Source organism: Erigeron canadensis, chromosome 2 (assembly GCF_010389155.1).
Source record: "Erigeron canadensis isolate Cc75 chromosome 2, C_canadensis_v1, whole genome shotgun sequence".
NCBI classification, from domain to species: domain Eukaryota; kingdom Viridiplantae; phylum Streptophyta; class Magnoliopsida; order Asterales; family Asteraceae; genus Erigeron; species Erigeron canadensis.
The window spans coordinates 46658435-46676896 of NC_057762.1; the positions used below are offsets into that span (position 1 = coordinate 46658435).

The 18462-nt window shown below is 33.2% G+C and overlaps 4 protein-coding genes across 5 annotated transcripts; 1 reads left to right on the top strand and 3 right to left on the bottom strand.

Moving 5' to 3' along the window:
- Positions 1-1151, bottom strand: LOC122588386 (dormancy-associated protein homolog 4). Its single transcript, XM_043760492.1, has 3 exons — positions 849-1151; positions 614-701; positions 1-28 (listed from the first exon to the last, which is right to left on the bottom strand). Exons 1-3 carry the CDS (start codon positions 1126-1128, stop codon positions 1-3), a joined length of 396 nt encoding a protein of 131 aa, XP_043616427.1. The 5' UTR covers positions 1129-1151.
- Positions 1152-4783: 3632 nt separating this feature from the next.
- LOC122587452 (GDSL lipase-like) lies at positions 4784-7063 on the bottom strand. 2 transcript variants are annotated; one of them, XR_006322146.1, is made up of 7 exons: positions 6728-7063; positions 6515-6642; positions 6010-6219; positions 5629-5878; positions 5286-5516; positions 5093-5200; positions 4784-4986 (listed from the first exon to the last, which is right to left on the bottom strand). XR_006322146.1 is itself a non-coding variant. In XM_043759626.1 (6 exons), the coding sequence occupies exons 1-6, from the start codon at positions 7014-7016 to the stop codon at positions 5160-5162; spliced, it is 1149 nt and encodes a 382-aa protein (XP_043615561.1). In that variant the 5' UTR covers positions 7017-7063; the 3' UTR covers positions 4784-5159. The 2 variants fall into 2 exon arrangements, 1 of the variants encoding a protein (XP_043615561.1); XM_043759626.1 differs by having other exon boundaries at positions 4784-5200.
- A 2912-nt stretch (positions 7064-9975) lies between these two features.
- LOC122588387 (acyl carrier protein-like) lies at positions 9976-10662 on the top strand. Its single transcript, XM_043760493.1, has 4 exons — positions 9976-10080; positions 10163-10249; positions 10329-10448; positions 10525-10662. The coding sequence occupies exons 1-4, from the start codon at positions 9976-9978 to the stop codon at positions 10645-10647; spliced, it is 435 nt and encodes a 144-aa protein (XP_043616428.1). The 3' UTR covers positions 10648-10662.
- Positions 10663-11682: 1020 nt separating this feature from the next.
- Positions 11683-13491, bottom strand: LOC122588804 (ethylene-responsive transcription factor RAP2-2-like). The gene is made up of 2 exons (XM_043761011.1): positions 13047-13491; positions 11683-12662 (listed from the first exon to the last, which is right to left on the bottom strand). Exons 1-2 carry the CDS (start codon positions 13294-13296, stop codon positions 11878-11880), a joined length of 1035 nt encoding a protein of 344 aa, XP_043616946.1. The 5' UTR covers positions 13297-13491; the 3' UTR covers positions 11683-11877.
- Positions 13492-18462: the final 4971 nt, after the last annotated feature.

The following is an 18462-nucleotide window of genomic DNA, read 5'->3' on the forward strand; positions in this document are numbered from 1 at the left end:
TCAACGATCCAAAGCACTCAAAACAATCCTGCCATTTTATACAAAGCAAAATTAATTTTAAACAGATCGAAAAATACATTTCCTTAAATAAGCCAATCATATCAATGTTCTCGATCTCATTTATTGCATGTTGGTTTAATTCTTCTAAAGAAAATATCAGATATATGCATGCATGCATTGCATATATATATATATATATATATATTCATGATGCGATTCGATCAACTCTTGCATGTCTAATAATAATAATAATAATTCTGCACGGATGGGACCTTTTTTGGGAGAAAATTTCGTAGACGTTTGAAAGCCATAAAAGGAAAGGGGGACTACTTTAGAACGCTGGACTTCTGGGGAAAAAAAAAAAGGTACCAAATTTGGCATTACAAATTTACAAGTTGGACATACTAAAAGCCGGCCCTGGCCTTGCCTTAGGTGGTGAAGCCGGCCGGTCTTTCAAACACCAGAGTTCTTAATAAATCTTTTCCCAAAAACACTTGAAACACCATGCATTAATATTGAACCTAGCTAAAAAGTTCCCATCCCTACAATAAATTTCCTAATATATAGTATACCAGACAGATCATCACAGGTAACCGACGGCTATACGACATACCAATCATAGCCCGTGGGACTTTTGGGATCCCTAGTATGCATGGACTTTCTTCGACTTAATTTCTTAACATTGCCACCTGGAGTAGTGGCTATATCAAGCAAACACAAGCTAGGAGATTAATAAAATAAAAGAAATACTATTATATATATATAGCTGCTAGAGAGTAGAGATGCATACAAAAAATTGATGTGCACGTATGAGTGTATGTATCTAGAGGAGATGCATGTTTACGTACGTGAGAAGGGAGAACCAGGGGTGGAGGGGGTACAAGGGATGGAGCCACGGCCTGCAGGTGAGGCCGCCGTGGATGAGAGGTGGCTGCTGCTGTTATTATTCTTACTGTTTTGCTGCAGGATGCTGTGTGAGATACGGTGGCTATTTTCGACCACGGTGTTACCATTTATATTGTTGCCAGAGCGAAGACGGAGAGATTTGTACTTGCGAAGATTGCCAATGCCAGAATCAGGGGTTGGGCCGGCCAGCGTTTCGTCCCAAAGATGATCCAGAAAACCCATTACTATTATTTAATTAATTAGATTATTAGAGTTATATATACATATATATATATGTATATATATATGCCTGGCTAGCTAGCTAGGTGCATGGGCTATATATATATATGTTTCCTTTCCTGTAAGTAACAACCCGAATTAGGGTGGGTTAGTTATGTTTTCTTTTATGTAAATTGTACGTAATTAGTGTTAATCAAGAAAATACGGTGGTGCCACCAAAATACGAATGTTAATTACAAAGGGAAGCGGAAGCTTTTATTATTAGTATACTATTATTTTTTTAATTAATATCTAAACAAAAAACAACCAGATGATTTTAAAGGGCAATGTATTTATAGAGGAAATGAAATGATGATATATATTGCAAGGACGAGATTGAATGAAGGTTGGCTCAAACCAAGCACTGCCATTGTTTGTTTGGGTATCGCATTATTAATCATTAGAAATTTAACACTTGGCCGGTTAATTTGGGCCCTTTCAATTCATAATTTAACGAATTTGATATGTATTCTTTCTCTCTCTATATATGCACACTTTAATAATTTAATGAATTTTACATAATGCCAAATAATCTTCAATAGTACTTGTTAACCATCCATCGTATAATGCCTATGTATCTATATCTATATAACTACATACAAATAAAGTAACCAATAGTGAATATCGGTTCTGAGTCTCAATATCATTTACGACGTTATATGAGGTGATTAAAATGTCAACAACCTTGCTCGATCCTAATAAACACAGTGTCACCGTTCAATATATTAGTTGAAAACATAAAAGCAAAAAAAAAAAAAAAAGGAAAAAACCTAAAAAAACGAAAGGAAGATCCCCAAACTTGTTTTAATATGACAAATTTTGAATAGACTAGTTGTAACATTCGAGACTTTTGACCATTTGACTTTACACACAATTTGACTAACGAGCTTAATTAATGACGTATGAAGTGCTTAACGGGTCGAGTGATCACTTATTTGACGGTACGATATTAAATGATTTGAAATTGCGTTGATTTAAACTAGTAATTGAGACAGGTCAACCCGTGGATCTTACCCACACCCATGACCCATCTCCAAGACCCAACCTTATCCCCACTCACCATCCCAACTCTTTCACTCCACCCACCCACCCATTCATTTCATTTTTTTATCTACTCCTCCTCCCTCTCATTAACTACACACACATCTCTCTCTCTCTCTCTCTCTCTCTCTCTCTCTCTCTCTCTCTAAATTTATACCTCATTAAATGTGGTTTAGGTAAGAATTCTCCAAGAATCATCATCTTCATCATTATATCTTCTTCATATCAAAAATTTGGAGTTTCAAGTTGCAAGAATTATCTAATTGGGTTAAATTTGGGTTTGACTTTTGAAGCATGATTTGGTAAGTCAAAACCATTCAAAACCTTCATTTTATGTTTACAAACATTTTTCTAAGTCAAGACCATAAGAATCCTTGTTCGAATCGGGTCAAAAACGTCTTTAGGTTAAATTAGGGTTTTGGTTGTGTGAATTAGGGTTAATCTAAATTAGAATGAAAAATTGATGTTTGAAATGGGTTGATGAAGTGGGTCATGTTAAATTATGATAGTTTATGTTCAAAATGAGTTTACATGTTCATCAAATCCTTGGTTAAGTCAAAAAAAGGAGTTTTGGGTGAGTTGGCTTGTATTTGGCTTCAAGAAAATGCAAGTCGACCTAAACCATGCGACTCATAAGAATTTATGAGTCTCATCACCTGAAGCTCAAAAATCTCTTGCTTACCGCTTCATTATTTGCGACTCATAAAATCTTATGAGTCTCATAACGCAACCTTTACCAAAATAATATGTCAGACCATGCGACTCATAAGTATTTATGAGTCTCATCACCTGAAACTCGAAATCTCTTGCTCACTGTTTCATTATATGCGACTCATAATTGTGTATGAATCTCATGACCTGAAGGTGTCAACAAAATCCTTTTCTTTCAACTATATATGCGACTCATAGGTGTCTATGAGTCTCATATCTTCTTAGTTCTACTTTTTCTTTACCAAGACTTCTATGCACTTAAACTTAAGCCTCGTTAAAACCCTCCTTACTTAAGCCTCGTTAAAACCCTTCTTGAGTCGTTATTAGCTATTCTTATCCAATTTACATACGATAAACCTGAAATCACTAGCACAACCATAAAAGCTAAGACTTGACTCGTGAATGTACTATGCATATTTATAGGTGGTGGACACGAGACGATCATTTGACGATTATAGCTTGTTCTAACTTGAGATTGCTCGATTGAGGTGAGTTCCGTAGCTCCCTACTCAATTGAGATTCGGGCTGAAAAGTGTACACATACGTTCCTGATTGTTTGATTCATCTAGCCATGGCTTAACGGTTGGGTAATTAAAAGATGAATTAGTAACACAAACTTTAGGTCATTAATGCTTAAACAATGAATCTAACGAGAATTTGTTTATAGGGTAGTGTGAGTCTAGCGACAACACTACTAATTAGGCAAAGTGAATCTAACGAGAATTTGAGTCGTGATAAAGTTTTCAACAGACTAGCATACCAGTAGGATAGTATTTGGTCGTACCATGAGATCGGAGATGACAAACAAGTATTTTAATTTAATTACTGTTATTAGTTCTTCTCAAATATTTTCAGGTTAGCCTCTCGCTAAAAAGCGGTTGCGGCTAGATTTTTATTTTACTGTTAAAAGTATTAGTTTATTAGGAGTTAGTGACAAACCCCCAAAACAAACTAGAATTACACATACTACTAGATTAGGTAACGCAACGCGTCCCTGCGAACGATCCTGTAACTTACCACTAGGCTATATTACACTAACCGGGTTCTCTGCTCGTTACGTATGTTTAGGTTAGATAGTTACTTGTACAACATAAATTTAAAGACAAGAATAAAAACGACACGCATCAATCATACATATTATGACTCGCTTATACTTTACACATATTGTGACTTGGATGGTTCCTTGTGAACCATTACTACGAACTCACCAACCTAGTGTTGATCTTATTTAGTGCACTTTTCAGGTAATCCAGTGAATCACGGACGGGAAATATGATTGATGATTGCATTAGTACCCAGACTTGGACTTACTTGGATCACGGATTCATTGCCCTACTTTTGGACTTTATGCTTAGGATCGTTTGCCATCTTTAGATATTATTTTGTAAACATTTGATGGCTACTTGCTCCTTGTGTATTTGTGCCTGTTGTAACTTGGTTGGATTCACCGAATCCTTTTATATTTATTTAGTTGTCCTACGATAATTCCATGCATACGTTATATCTTTTCAGTAGCATTTTGAGCCTAGTTCGGGGTGTTACAATAGTGATGACACTATATTTATAACCTTCACCTCTAATGATATTGTAATGTAATAAAACATTATATGAAACATACTAGTGATTTTGTGTGCATCAAATTGTTTCAAATAAGACATTAATTGTTCAGATAATAATTGAAAGTTGTTTATGATCGGATATAAAATACATGTTTATAACTGGATACATAGTATACGTTTCTGCATAGTTTATTCTACTTTTCTTCAATAGTCTATTAGAAAAAAATGTCCACCATAAATTCATAGAATTTAAAAAATGAATCCATATAAATGTTCAGGAGATATATATCTAGATTAAGACGCATGTATTTGAGTCATAATTAAGCTTATCTTTCTCGAATACCATCTATCGGATAACATGTATAGGGGACCTCCCCGTTACATATCAAAAGAGTAATTAAAGCTAACAAAACATAGAAAACAAACTTAATTACTCCTGCGAACCATGTGGCTTCGTGTTCTGAACTGGCAAAGCATATATAGGATACGCACCATCGTCGTCCATAATTAACTAGCAAAGCAAACCAAGTTTAATTTGAAGAGACCAAACTTGTGAAGATCTATATATATATCAAGGACAATTAAGTTTAACTTGTTTGTAGAGCTTTGGCGATTACCACTAAAGGAGTCATTACAATTTCAAGTTCAAACCCATTAACCATGACGGAATATATGTGTGCCACATTACAATTCATCATTTTGGAGAAAGTTCGTTGAGACCTTCCCTGCATTACACAACAGTTATTCATAGGATAAAAGTGTTGTTTCCGGTAGCAGTTTAGACTAGATTGTCTTTCGGCATATGTGTACCTTCAAAAAGTGCTTTTAAATTGTAAGGCTCGGTTACCATGGTATTCCCATTCCAAAACAGATCTGCAAATTGGCGACTTGCCAATTCGTTGGGATGAAAAGAATCAAAGAATAAACTTTCAGTAGCGTTATCACAAAGTTCATACTCTTGTATTCCTCTCATCCCTCCACAGCTGTAAATCCCTCGAAAAGGACCACTGCCGCAACATGCCGTCTCACCTTCCTTATAACCTTCACTTGAAAAGAAATCCACATTTACTATAGTATATGATAAATAAATAAAGGCAAGCAATATAATGAAAAACCCAAAACTATGAAGATATATAGTTCAGTGACTACGTACCATATTTTGATGGGTTCTTCATTCTATTGCTAATGGCGGTAGCAAAATCAAACTTTGCATACACAAATCCTTCCAATTGCTCCCCCAAGGTTTTTAGCTGTTTGGCAAATGCTTGATTGTGAAGTCTAGTAATATCATCGATCTCTTTGCTGCAAGTTTCCCCAGGTTGTCTCATCCGAATGGCTGGCCAACAGCCTATAAGCGGGGTAGTCACAAACCCAAATTTTCTCCCACCTTTTTCATATATTCCCTGTTAAAAGGAAGTTACTCGTAATTAAGAAGCTAGATGGAATCAACAACAATGTCGGCCTGTCTAATATATATATGGTATTTCTTAATAGTTTTGAGTCAAGTTGAGTTTGCAAGTAAGTAATTACGCACCTTGACGACATTAGTCAAGTTGCCTATCACCATGTCCACGTATTGCTCATACGCATTCGGAGCCACAAAGGTTTGGTAGTCGTTGCCTCCACAACTAAACAAGTAGACGGCACTGGATAGTAGCTGCTGGGACTTGGTTACACCTAACCTCATCCTATACTCATTTTCTAAATCACCAAAGTAGCGTAGCTGTGTTTGAAGATCAACTACCTACATAATTAATACTCATCATAAATGATACAGCACAATAATATATCTAGCGAGTAGAAAAGTACAAGTTCACACATATATATATGTGTATATACATACGAAGATGACATATTCGATTTATATTGGAAGATGTATTGTTTTAATTATTGTTCATATTTAATGTTATGTACAGTTTGGCATTTAGTCGAACACGTACAGAATCTTCTAAGCATATATATATATTAGTATAATACAAAAGAATTTGTTAGTTAATTAAACACATAAATAAGAATTCATAATATAAAACGGGAGGTACCAATCCAGCATGGGTGTCAATCAAGGCACCAGCTCCTCCGGATGCAAAATTTGCTCCATGGGTAAATTTGTCACTATTATTATTGGGTTCAAGATAGGTCGGAATGAGAGGCAGTCTTGCATACTCGGCTGCGTATATATATACTCGTACATCAGAAGGAAGGCAATCACTACTGGCAATAATGAAATCAATTAAAAATGAAATAAGGATCACCTATAAAATCTGGGATAAGACGGCCATCTGAGAATCTTCCGGTAGGAGGACTGAAGTAAGACTGACCGTATGGCCAAAAATTAGCCTGGAACTCAGTAGTGGTGTTGATGTAATTGTTGTTGCCGGGATCGAACAGTGAATCCCCGAAAACAAAGAGTGCCACTGCTGGTATACTACTCCCCTGAGAAGGTGTCATTATTATTATTGTAGTAGATAATAAACACAATACCACAGCAATAACATTTATTAATCCCCATTTAATATTACTGCTACCAACACCCATCTGCATCTTGTTGCTAGTTACTTAACCCTTAATTGAAACTTACCAAGTCATACCATATATATTGGAAAATGATGATGGGTACAACTGCTTATGTACTGCACACACAAAAAGATTAAAAAATTTACATTTTGACCCTTACACTTATGTATATATATCATAAATACCCCTGATGTTCAATACCTATCACACATACAGCTAGCAATATAAAGATCCTTTGAAAGAAACATTATCTGATAATGACATTAATCTTGTGTGGAGATTTGGAATACATTATCTTCTACCCTATAAATTATTGATTGATGCTCTATTATTATAATAATTATTATTATAATATACTAAAATAAAGTTGCTCTAATAATTTATCGATCAATCACAACTATCAATTTTTTAAGTTGACTTTTATTGTTCAAAATTATGACTCTAACTTATCTTTTTTTTTGTTTTATATCATAAATTTATAATTCTAACCAATAATTTTAATAGTTATAACTAATTATCATTATTAAAGAGTTTAACAATCCAAACCAACCTAAAAAACAATACATTAACCAACTTCATCTATTAATTAATTAAGATTATTCTGGAGTACTTACCAAATACGTAAATTAAACTAAACACAGTTTCAAGACCGACCTTCATCTTTGGCAGTAGCCCTAGGTGAACTCCAATATCACACAATACGTTGATGGTAATGTTGTTTACTCCAGACATGATGATTGTGGTTATATCGGAGATATTGAAATAATACGTCAATTTTGAAGTATACTGTATGACTTCTAGCAGGCTCATAAAACTCTGGGATTCTCATCATTCCTACAACCAACCCATATATGATTGGGAGCCTTGAGAAGTCGTATTTTGTGTAATTAGTACGTGTCATAGAACGACCGTGGAGAGTAGAATAGTTGATGACTTTTTTTTACATCAAACTTGAATGAAGCAATGTTCATTGTTTGTAATGAAAAAATGGTCTACGTATAGGGCTTCACTATGAAGATAATAATCAACTAAAAAACCACATGTAGATATAAAAAGAAGCAGGCTAATGATAAAAAAGACAAGCAAACAAGATTTCTTACTTGTAACGATGAAAAGGATGCTCTAAACTGTGACCAGAAGCATCCGTCATCTTGATCCATTTCTATGAAGAGCATGCCAAAGACAGATGAAGGGCAATTAAAATGTTTATTCCTTTCTACCGATACATATTCTCATATTCCTTGCTAGCGGCCGGTTGTGTTTTTCAATCCAAGAATGAATACCATTAATTTATACCTATACTATATTATAAAGCAAAAAGTCTTTGTCTAAATTTAAGTTTCAACATTTACTTATCTAAAATGTCCCCCTATATATTATACGAGAGCAAGTACCCACGCGTTGCGGCGGTGAGATGGTGGGGTGATACCTAGGTCATAGAGTATGATAGTCAAATGCCTTAGCCGTACGGGCTCCGCCCTCGGATTTAAAAATTTGTCGAAAGTATATCGAATGACATCTCTAATGAAAGAGCATGAAATTTTAAGAACACCCATACAATTTTTATAAATTATCGGTGTACGGTTTTTGAGATAAAAGATTTTAAATGAATTGGAGGAATAAATGATTTATGGAGGAGAGAGAAAAAAGATGATTGGTTGAGATTTGAGGAGAGAGAAAGGGTATTATAGTTATTTTAGATAAATATAGAATAGATAGGAGGAGCATTTTGGGGAAGTACTTAAAATCAATATTGAAAATTTCAAGTTCAATGTTGAAAATCTAGAGAAAATCTGCTTTATAATATAGTATAGATATTTACTTAAAATAACTATATTACCCTTTCTCTCTCCTCAAAATCTCAACCAATCATTTTTTTTTCTCTCCTTCATAAATCATTTATTCCCCCAATTCATTCAAAATCTTTGATCTCAAAAACCGTACATCGATAAATCATAAGAATTATATGGGTGTTCTTAAAATTTCATGCTCTTTCATTAGAGAAGTCATTCGATATACTTTCGACAAATTTTTAAATCTAAGGGCGGAGCCCGTACGGCTAAGACATTTGATTTAGTTATCACACTCTATGACCTATCAACTCCTATGACCTATCACCCTACCATCTCACCGCCGCAACGCACAGGTACTTGCTCTCGTCATATTATAAAGCAAATAGCTCTTGTCTAAAATTTTAAGGTTCAACATTTACTTCCCTAAAATGTCTCTCTTATCTATTCTATATTTACCTAAAATCTCAACCACTCATTTTTTTTTCTCTCTTCTCCATAAATCATTTTATTCCTTTAATTCATTCAAAATCTTTTATCTCAAAAACCGTACATCGATAAATTATAAAAATTATATAGATGTTCTTAAAATTTCATGCTCTTTCATTAGAGAGGTCATTCGATATACTTTCGACGAACTTTTAAAATCGAGGGCGGAACCCGTCAGATAGATCACCCATCACCACCATCACCGCCATTACATCACCACCCCACCTTCACCTCCATCACCGCTGCAACGCGCGGGTACCTTTCTCTTGTTATTATTAATAAATATTACAGAGATGTACAGTAAGTTAGAACACCAAAAAAAATTAGAATGAATACCATTAATAGAAAAAATTAGAACACTAAAATCCATCATCATTATTCATTACTATTATCATTAGATATAAACGGAGTTCAATGTTTATGACAACCAAAAGATGTGGCAAAACAATACAAGATTAATAAATCCTCCTACAAATATATACATTATTAATAATAATAATGATAATTAAGACACTACTAGTACGTAATATAAGCTATTGAAAAGAAATGCATGGTTTTGATCGCCCAAAATTTAGATCATAGACTGTCATTCTCTTGTAAGTTTCACCCCCTTTCATACCCATCCATCCTATAAATTAACCCCACATCAATTTGCTTTTTCATACAGTTCCATATCCATTCTTCATCTTTACATATCTCTAGCTATAATGGCATCCCTTCTTTCAACTTCAGTTGCTGCTTCACCCACCCCTCTTCTACGCAAAACTACCATCGTCCAATGCACCCAACTTCCTAGTTTCTCTATGATCTCTGTAATTATCTACTTCCTCATTGATTTTTTTGGTTTTCTTTATATTTGTAACTAAGCTAGCTTGTTGCTTCTTTTGGTTGCAGGGTGGACAAAGATTTGTGACCTTGAAAGCACGGAAAAGAGCATCACCACTATCCCACTGCTTCAAGACCACCATTACATGCTCCGTTGTAAGAAACTAAATAAATCTTAAACACTCTCTCGACGTTACAACAATAATTACTGACACCGCCTTAATTCTACGTACAGGCTCAACCTGAGACTCTAAAAATAGTACAGGCCACCATTGCTAGTCAATTGTCAATCGATGAGAGCACAGTTGCCCCTGCAACAAAATTTGCCGATCTTGGTGCCGATTCACTGGACACGGTAACTTCTTAACTTAAACCACTATAGTCACAAATGATTCATATGACTAATCAATATTGGATATATCATTGAACAGGTTGAAATTATGATGGCTTTGGAAGAAACATTTGGAGTGTCAATAGGCGAAAGTGGAGCTGAGAACATTGCAACTGTTCAAGATGCCGCTGATCTGATTGAAAAAGTGAAGGCTGAAGCTTAACTTTTTCAATCTTCACCGACTCTGACATACATCATCACAACTATACTATTTTTGCTCCATTTATGATGATTTGTACTGCTTTCTAAGTCGTTTAGACGATAAACTAATAAAGCAAATCCTATAAATTCCCTTTAGTGTGTAACTTCCCAATCATTAAAGAGATCATTAAGCTTCATATACGAGTATATGTTATTCAAAAGACAAAACATTTTGATTACGCCAGATTTTGCAATAACTCAATATATTTGTGCCCAAAGCACTGATAGTCTACATATTATATATTTCATATAAACATGAGTCTCCCTTGTATACATAAAATTAATACCTTTTTTTGAGGAAGATGAAAGTCCTTGGCTCCCTCTTTTTCAGCCATCCAAAGAACTCAAAACAATCCTGCAAAAATGAAAGAAAGGGGAGGATACATAAAAAATCCAGCATGGGTGTTAATCAAGGCACCAGCTCCCCCATACTCAATTTTTTTTTATCGAATCTATTGAACCAGACACAGAGTTTGCTCCATGGGTAAATTCATTTTTTCGGGTTAAAGTAAGCCGGAACGATAGGCATACTACGGACCTGAATCATAAAGGATGAAAGAAAAACAAAGTGACAATGATTTAGGTTAATGCTCGCCTATAGAATCTGGGATAAGACGACAATCGGTGAAGCTTCTGGTTGGAGGACTGAAGTATGACTGACCATATGGCTAGTGATTCACCTGAATATCGCTAGTGGTGTTGATATAGTTGAAAAGTGAATCACCAAAAACAAAGAGTGCAACTTGTTGGTCCAAAATCCCCTGAAGCTGAGAACAACTCAAGGTAACCCTTAGGTTCTACTATTACATGGAACAAAATACAGCAATAGCAACTCCCCATCCTGAATTTGATACGATGGGTAAACCAAGGTCTTAAAATCGAACAAACTTTTACTTGTTACTTTCTTGCTGCTTTTGTATATTTTTTCATGTAATCCTTGCTTGTGGTAGGTTGTGTTTCCAGTCCATGATGGATTAACTTGCAGAAGATCAGCCAGTGAGAACCCAAAATCTAAATGTCATTAGATATAAATGGAGTTCAAGTTTATAACAAACAAAAGATGTTTCACAGTTATGACACACATACACAAACAAAAACATTACAAGGTCTAGAGGATCCTCCTCATTCAGACGCTACTAGTCAAGGCATGTAAAGACGCCTTATTTACAAGCACACACAAAAGGTTTTAATTTTAAAAAGCTCCATTTCCGTTCATCAGGTCGTCGAAGCTCCAAAGATCCATGACAGTTTCAGCATCCTCCTCTCCTCCGCCATTAAGAAAGGCATCTACTGAAGAAGCATCCCAGTTGCCTGGCATCTCAAAGAAGAGATCATCCTCGGAATTTGACAACAGATTTACAGACTCTGTCTTGAGTTTCTTCGAGGGATCGGCGTTTTCCATAAAGGTAGCTTCATCAATTTCATTAAGCACAGATGTAATCTCGGGAGTGGTTGGGAAGTCGGAACAATCAAAAGAGTTGCTACCCTCCTGATCAGATCCCAAATAAAAAGCAGCCGCATTTAGAGAGGGGCTAAATGGCTTCAAGCCCATATCTGGATTAGTTTGCGGTTTATCTTGCACAAATCCAAGTGAAGGAGAAAGTTTGATGATGATGTTCTCGGTAGGGTAATTAAACTTAGTAGGTGTTGTTGGTCTCTCGTGTTTGGGCTTCTTCACCTTATTAGCAGAAGCAGATGCGGTTTTACTAATATTACTAATGTCACAAGGAAAGTTGACTTTAGCCTTGTCGCCGCGAATCCTTCTGGCCTCGGAGTCATAGGCCCTGGCAGCTTCTTCAGCGGTATTGAAAGTTCCGAGCCAGACACGGAGCCCTTTTCGTGGGTCACGTATTTCAGCAGCCCACTTGCCCCATGGGCGTTGACGAATCCCTCTGTATTGATTCTTCCTTTTCTTGGAAGCAGCAGCAGTAGATTGATGATGATGATCATCATCAACAGATATTACAACTTTTGACCCTAAACATAATAGATAAAAATAATTGCATCAAAAATCAACCCCTGCCTGCCCTGTAGTCAGTCCTTGATAAAATAACATACTACTAAAATAGATATAAAATTAGTCCAATGTTTGGTAGTGCGTAATTGTGACTTTAGTTTCGAAAGCTAAAAAGGTGGGTAGCATATCTATAGATTTTATATCTATATAGATTAGGTTAACCTAAGTAATATTTTGAATGTAACAAGCACACAAAAAAACGTAGAGTGGTGGTGGTGATGATGAACCAGATCTAGTATATATTGCAAGCAAATAAATTTCTAGATACATAGGTACTGTAAATAACAACTGCTTTTAATAATTAATCAAAAAGAAACTAAGGAAAGGAAATTGAAATTATGTACCAGCTGTAGGAAGATGTTGGTTGTTATTAGGACGGACCAGAAGATCAAAGTCATCGTGGTCATCTTTAAATCCCTGGAAATCGGCCTCGAAGTCATCGACTCTTAGCGGTGGTGGCCGCTTTGACAAGCAGTAATTATTATTTGACACATCGGCGGTGTTCCAAAGAAGGTCAGCAGTAGTCAAACGCCGAAACCGATTAGCAGTCGTCGGTCCGGCTATTATATCCGACAATATTGCACCTCCACACATCTTTCCTTTTTTCTTATACTACTACTTACTCTATCTACCTATATCTATATCTATATCTATATAATGATATACAAATATTATGTTTGAAATGAAACGAAACCAATCAAACTAAATGATAAGATCGGATAGTAGTTGGTGTGTTCTTTATTTGTGAAGATTGACATAAAGAATAGCAGGAGGGTTGCAATCTGTCTCTATACATTATACTAGTTTTTCTCAAATTATATATAATAAATCACAATTGGATTTCATCAAATTTACTTTTAGATGACATCATCATTTAATTTTAATAGAACTTTAAATAATTAATATATGATAGATTATCTAATTAAAAAAATCGAGTAGATGTATATTTAAATAAATACAATATCAAAACCATTATCTACTTCATCAATATCTTTAGTTACCTAAACATAATATATATAAATATATAACATTGTGCTAAAAAGCAAATATAAATAAGATGGGTTGGTTGTTTTTATTCTTCAGGTAAAAACAAATATAAATGAAATGGTTTGGTGGTTTTTATCGCTAAAAATTCTCGAAATAAGAAAAGTCTACACATGTAATTGTAATAGATCATGCGGTTGATGTTTTTAGCATGAAAATCAGGGGGGCATTTTGTAATAGATCAATCATTTAATTGTATGTGTGTGTGATTGCAGCCATGGAAGCTGCAGTCAACAGAATATTCGATTTCCCTATAATATAACTAGAGGATACTCCAGCGATGAACCGTGAGTGGTAGCGAGCTGGTGTTAACGACGACTCATGGTAGTGGTGATGGTAGGCTTGTAGTAGCTTACAATCACCAAAATAACATAAAACTGCATAATTATGATTCTCAAATCTTACAATGTGCCTGCAATCCTTCAATATCACAAATAGCCACATAAGTTTATAATATCACTAAGAGCCACATAATCGCATAAGCTACATTAATTACCTAGAATTTATGCCAAGATAAACTAGATAAAAGGGTGTCTAAGGCGGCTACATAACCAAACAGGAACCTTTCACCCAACTTGAAGGGTAAAACTTTTGGTGCTCCATTAATATCGTTATAAATAGGCATAACCAAATCAATGAATAAACTGTCAACAACTTAGGGTCAACCACACACACCCAAGATGCTATAAACACTTGGTCATAGACACAAGAAAACATGATTAATGCCATTGTTTTGATGAAATGGTTTTGATGGCTCGACTTCTACATAGATTTGATGAAATAGTTAAGATCAACCCTAGAATTGAAGGTAGACAATCTTTAACTTTTGGATTGAAAACAATAATCAATATTCAAAATTTAAGTTTGAATCTATGCCTTAAATTTCAATCTAAAAGTTAAAATCTTTTTAACTTTAACTGAAAAGTTGATACAATTAGAAATGGTTTAAAGAGATAAGAACAAAGAATTATCATTGCATATATGCAAGACTGCAAGTGTAGTTAAAAAACAAAGCAACTTGAGTCCACTTGCAATGGTTGGTGGACCGCTAGCTATTAAATAATTCTATCCTCCCCATTTGTCTGTATTAAACTAGTAGTGCCTTCTGCCTTAATTTTGATACCCATTTTCGATCAAAAATGATACATATGCGTACTTTCATCAAAAATATATATATATATATAAGTAACTGTTTAGTGCCGTCTTTTATAGATTTTGAGTTTCAATACCTCGATGGTGTATAGGGAGATTAAAACGTAGGCAGACCTTACCTCTACCTAAGTAGAGAGGCTGCTTCTAGTTTCTACCTAAATGGTAAAAAAGGTCCTCCAACCTTTGCATGAGATGATGATTGAACTCATGACCTCTATCTTCAGAGACAAAAGTGTTTACCACTGATCCAACCATACTGCTTATCAAAAATGATATATATACACATCACATATAATATACTTATATACCCTTTTAAAAATGAGAAAAGTTAATATAAGACATTTTAGCACCTAAATTTAGGTGCAAAATCTTCACAAATTAGTTTATAATATTTCTTTATAATGAATAAATAATTAAGCTCGTATATGTTTTATGGAATAAAGATTTAAAATGTAAGTGTTCCAAAACAAAATTTAGGTGTCGAGCAATCTTATGGTCTCATGTTTTTTAGTCTAATTATCCTCTAAACTACTTTATCATATCTCTGTTCCAAGTTATGTCTTAGTTGAACATCCCAAATCTTTCTTTCCTAATTTAAAAATATTTTGTTTATAATTTTCAACATACTATTTATATATTTTTCTTTAAAAATACTAAATTATTTGTTAACTTACATTTTAAGAGTATATAAATAAAATTATTAAATATGTAAAATTATTTTTAAATATTTTAATACGCTTATTTTAACCTACCATATGTGTATACGGTAAAAATGTAATAAGTAAGTTATATAAATAATGATATAACAATATTTACAATCCTATAAATATATATACTTTTGTAACATTGTAATCATTTAACATGTGATAACAATAAAATTGCATATATTAAAAATAGAGAAAATTTCATATATGTCATTGGTAAGTTACAAAATATTATATTTGCCGAATTAAATTTTGAAATATCATATATGTCATTTCTAATTTACCGATATATCAAATATGTCATTATTGAGTAACAAAATATCATATATGTTAATTCCACTCTACCACTTATTAAATATGTCGTTGTTAAACAAAATAAATAAATATCACCAAATAAAATTTTAAATATCATATATTCTATTGTTAAATTTGAAAAACACCATATATGTCAATGAAATATATTAGATATGCCCCATTAAATTAATTTAGTCTAAATAAAATATAAATTTAAAAAATATATATATTTAATGAAAATTTTGAAATTCACAGCACACACGTGTTTTCTCTTGTTTTATGGTTCAATCGATAGTTTTTTCCGAACCATGTAAATTTAATTCAATGTAACCCCGACATGATTATATTGATTGATATTCTTAAATTCGTTATTCATTTCAATTCATGGTATATAGTAAGTGTTGCGATCATGATTTTTCTGTGGGCTGTCGCTGGAAAGTCTTAGTGTTTTTACAAAAAAGTCTTGTATATCGTAGTAGATGATGATGGTGGTGGTGTGTAAGTTACGAAAATCAATGGTCCTTTTTTGGACTTTTTTTAGTTGGTCTCAAATTATCTTTCCCCTTAATAATATATATATATATATATATATATATATATATATATATATATATATATTATATATAAAGCAAATATTTATATTTGTAAATGAACATAACGAACAAATGTTCACGAACATAAACAAACTATTGTTCACGAACGACGGTTTATGAACATAAATGAACGAACGTTCACAAACAGATTATCGAATGTTCACGAACATAAATGAACGAACGGGAGCTTTGTTCATGTTCGTTCATTTAACTAAACGAACGAACACGAACGAACTTCCCACCGAAAGGTTCATGAACTGTTCGTGAATTGTTCAGTTCGTTTACAGCCCTACTCGCAACCTCGTGGACACTTTGGATGATAGTCGACCAGTATGACAAAATTGATTTTGTTTAATAATTTCAATCTACCAATAAATTAATTTAACTAGATCATTATCCTGCGTAATACGCGGGATGAATATATCCAACTAATGACATTTTAATGTTTTAATATACTATGTACATGCATAAGTAAAACGTACGGAGTATCAAATATTTATATGATTATTTATGAACCAATAACTCTTTACATATATGATACTAAAAATTTAATTACATTTTTTATTTAAAAGAAAGTAAAAAGTAGATGTGTATCCTTACGCCATTCTCGCATTAAAAGCAATCGTAGAATATTTCAACTAAGTGAAATAAAAAACAATATGCCAATTACTTTCAATGAACGCCATTAAAAATGATGGTAATATCACTACAACAAAAAAGTCTAATATTCATATATATTTATCATATAACCACAGTTAAATGTGACAATTAAATAGTTAGTGTAGATAAAAGTTGTGATAAATTACATATGAAAATTCACAGTTAAAATTGTGGAAATTTAAAACTACACACTTCTTAATGTGAATAAATTTCAACACACTTTTAAATGCGAATTATTATAGTTCATCAAACCTATTTTAATACACTTAAAAGTGTAAATTTTTAATTTAATATAGTTTTACGCACTTATTGGTGTAAAAAAACTTCTATAATTTATTTACGCCAACTAATAACGTAGATAATTGTTATATTTTTACTAATATACGCAATAAGTGTCTAGTCATATAAATACACATAATAACCATATATCTGATAAAATGTAAGAGCCCATCTTTAAATTACAAATTCTTGTAAAAAGTTGACCAAAGACTTATAAAATTACTTATTGAATTAATCTATAATCTTTTATATTTTATTAAAATTATATATATATATATATGGCTACCACTACAAAGAGAAAAAAATAAGATTATCTTTTGATCTAAACCATTGAAAATAAACTCACAAATTAATCTCCACCATTTAAATTGAAAGTCAACTATGTTATCTAACTATGGTAAATCTTTTATGATATTTAATGTAACTATTTTTATACATCACATTAATAAACTTGCTTTTTAGAGTTTAACAAATATTGTAAGTGATGAAGTTGTGCATTTCGTGTAAGTTGCTTATGGACATTTACATATATACAGTAATATATACCAACTTTTGTTAATAATTCTTCTTTACATTAACTTAGTTAATGATACATAGGTAGAGGTAGCAAAAGCTTATGACAAAAACGTTGTAGCATCTAGATGCTTTAACAAATACAAAACATTTTAATTAAGATAGATATTGTACAGGATTCCATTAGTATTTATGATGTTTTTTAGTGTAGATAGAAAACATAAACTTTAAAACTTAAACTAAGTTTTAGGGTATGTTTGGTATAAAACTTTCAAGCTAGGGTTGTGTCTAAGAGCTTCGAGATGTAGTTAGGAGCTGAAACTTTTATTTCAACCTTTTTACACAAAACTTTTATTTTAAAAACCCTTTTTCGGGTTCTTTAGGAGCTTTTTTCGAGTTGAGACTTTTGATCTCAAATGAATATCCAAACAGCACTATCATTTTAACGGTGAAAGCTTGGGGCTTTTAAACTCCTAAAAGCCTCCAAAACCCCCTTGCATGTTTTTTTTTTTGCGACAACT

Bases quoted from the DNA above. Each gene is read 5' to 3' on its own strand.
- LOC122588386 (XM_043760492.1), bottom strand. From the start codon at position 1,128: ATGGGTTTTCTGGATCATCTTTGGGACGAAACGCTGGCCGGCCCAACC. The intron at 702-848 runs GTACGTAAACAT...TGCTTGATATAG, and splicing joins CCCTGGTTCTCCCTTCTCAC to CCACTACTCCAGGTGGCAAT. The intron at 29-613 runs GTATGTCGTATA...ATAAAATGGCAG, and splicing joins AGTCCCACGGGCTATGATTG to GATTGTTTTGAGTGCTTTGG.
- LOC122587452 (XM_043759626.1), bottom strand. From the start codon at position 7,016: ATGCAGATGGGTGTTGGTAGCAGTAATATTAAATGGGGATTAATAAAT. The intron at 5,879-6,009 runs GTGCGTAATTAC...TCCTTTTAACAG, and splicing joins ACTTGACTAATGTCGTCAAG to GGAATATATGAAAAAGGTGG. The intron at 5,517-5,628 runs GTACGTAGTCAC...TTTCAAGTGAAG, and splicing joins GAAGAACCCATCAAAATATG to GTTATAAGGAAGGTGAGACG.
- LOC122588387 (XM_043760493.1), top strand. From the start codon at position 9,976: ATGGCATCCCTTCTTTCAACTTCAGTTGCTGCTTCACCCACCCCTCTT. The intron at 10,081-10,162 runs GTAATTATCTAC...TTTTGGTTGCAG, and splicing joins CTAGTTTCTCTATGATCTCT to GGTGGACAAAGATTTGTGAC. The intron at 10,449-10,524 runs GTAACTTCTTAA...ATCATTGAACAG, and splicing joins GTGCCGATTCACTGGACACG to GTTGAAATTATGATGGCTTT.
- LOC122588804 (XM_043761011.1), bottom strand. From the start codon at position 13,296: ATGTGTGGAGGTGCAATATTGTCGGATATAATAGCCGGACCGACGACT. The intron at 12,663-13,046 runs GTACATAATTTC...TATTATGTTTAG, and splicing joins CCAACATCTTCCTACAGCTG to GGTCAAAAGTTGTAATATCT.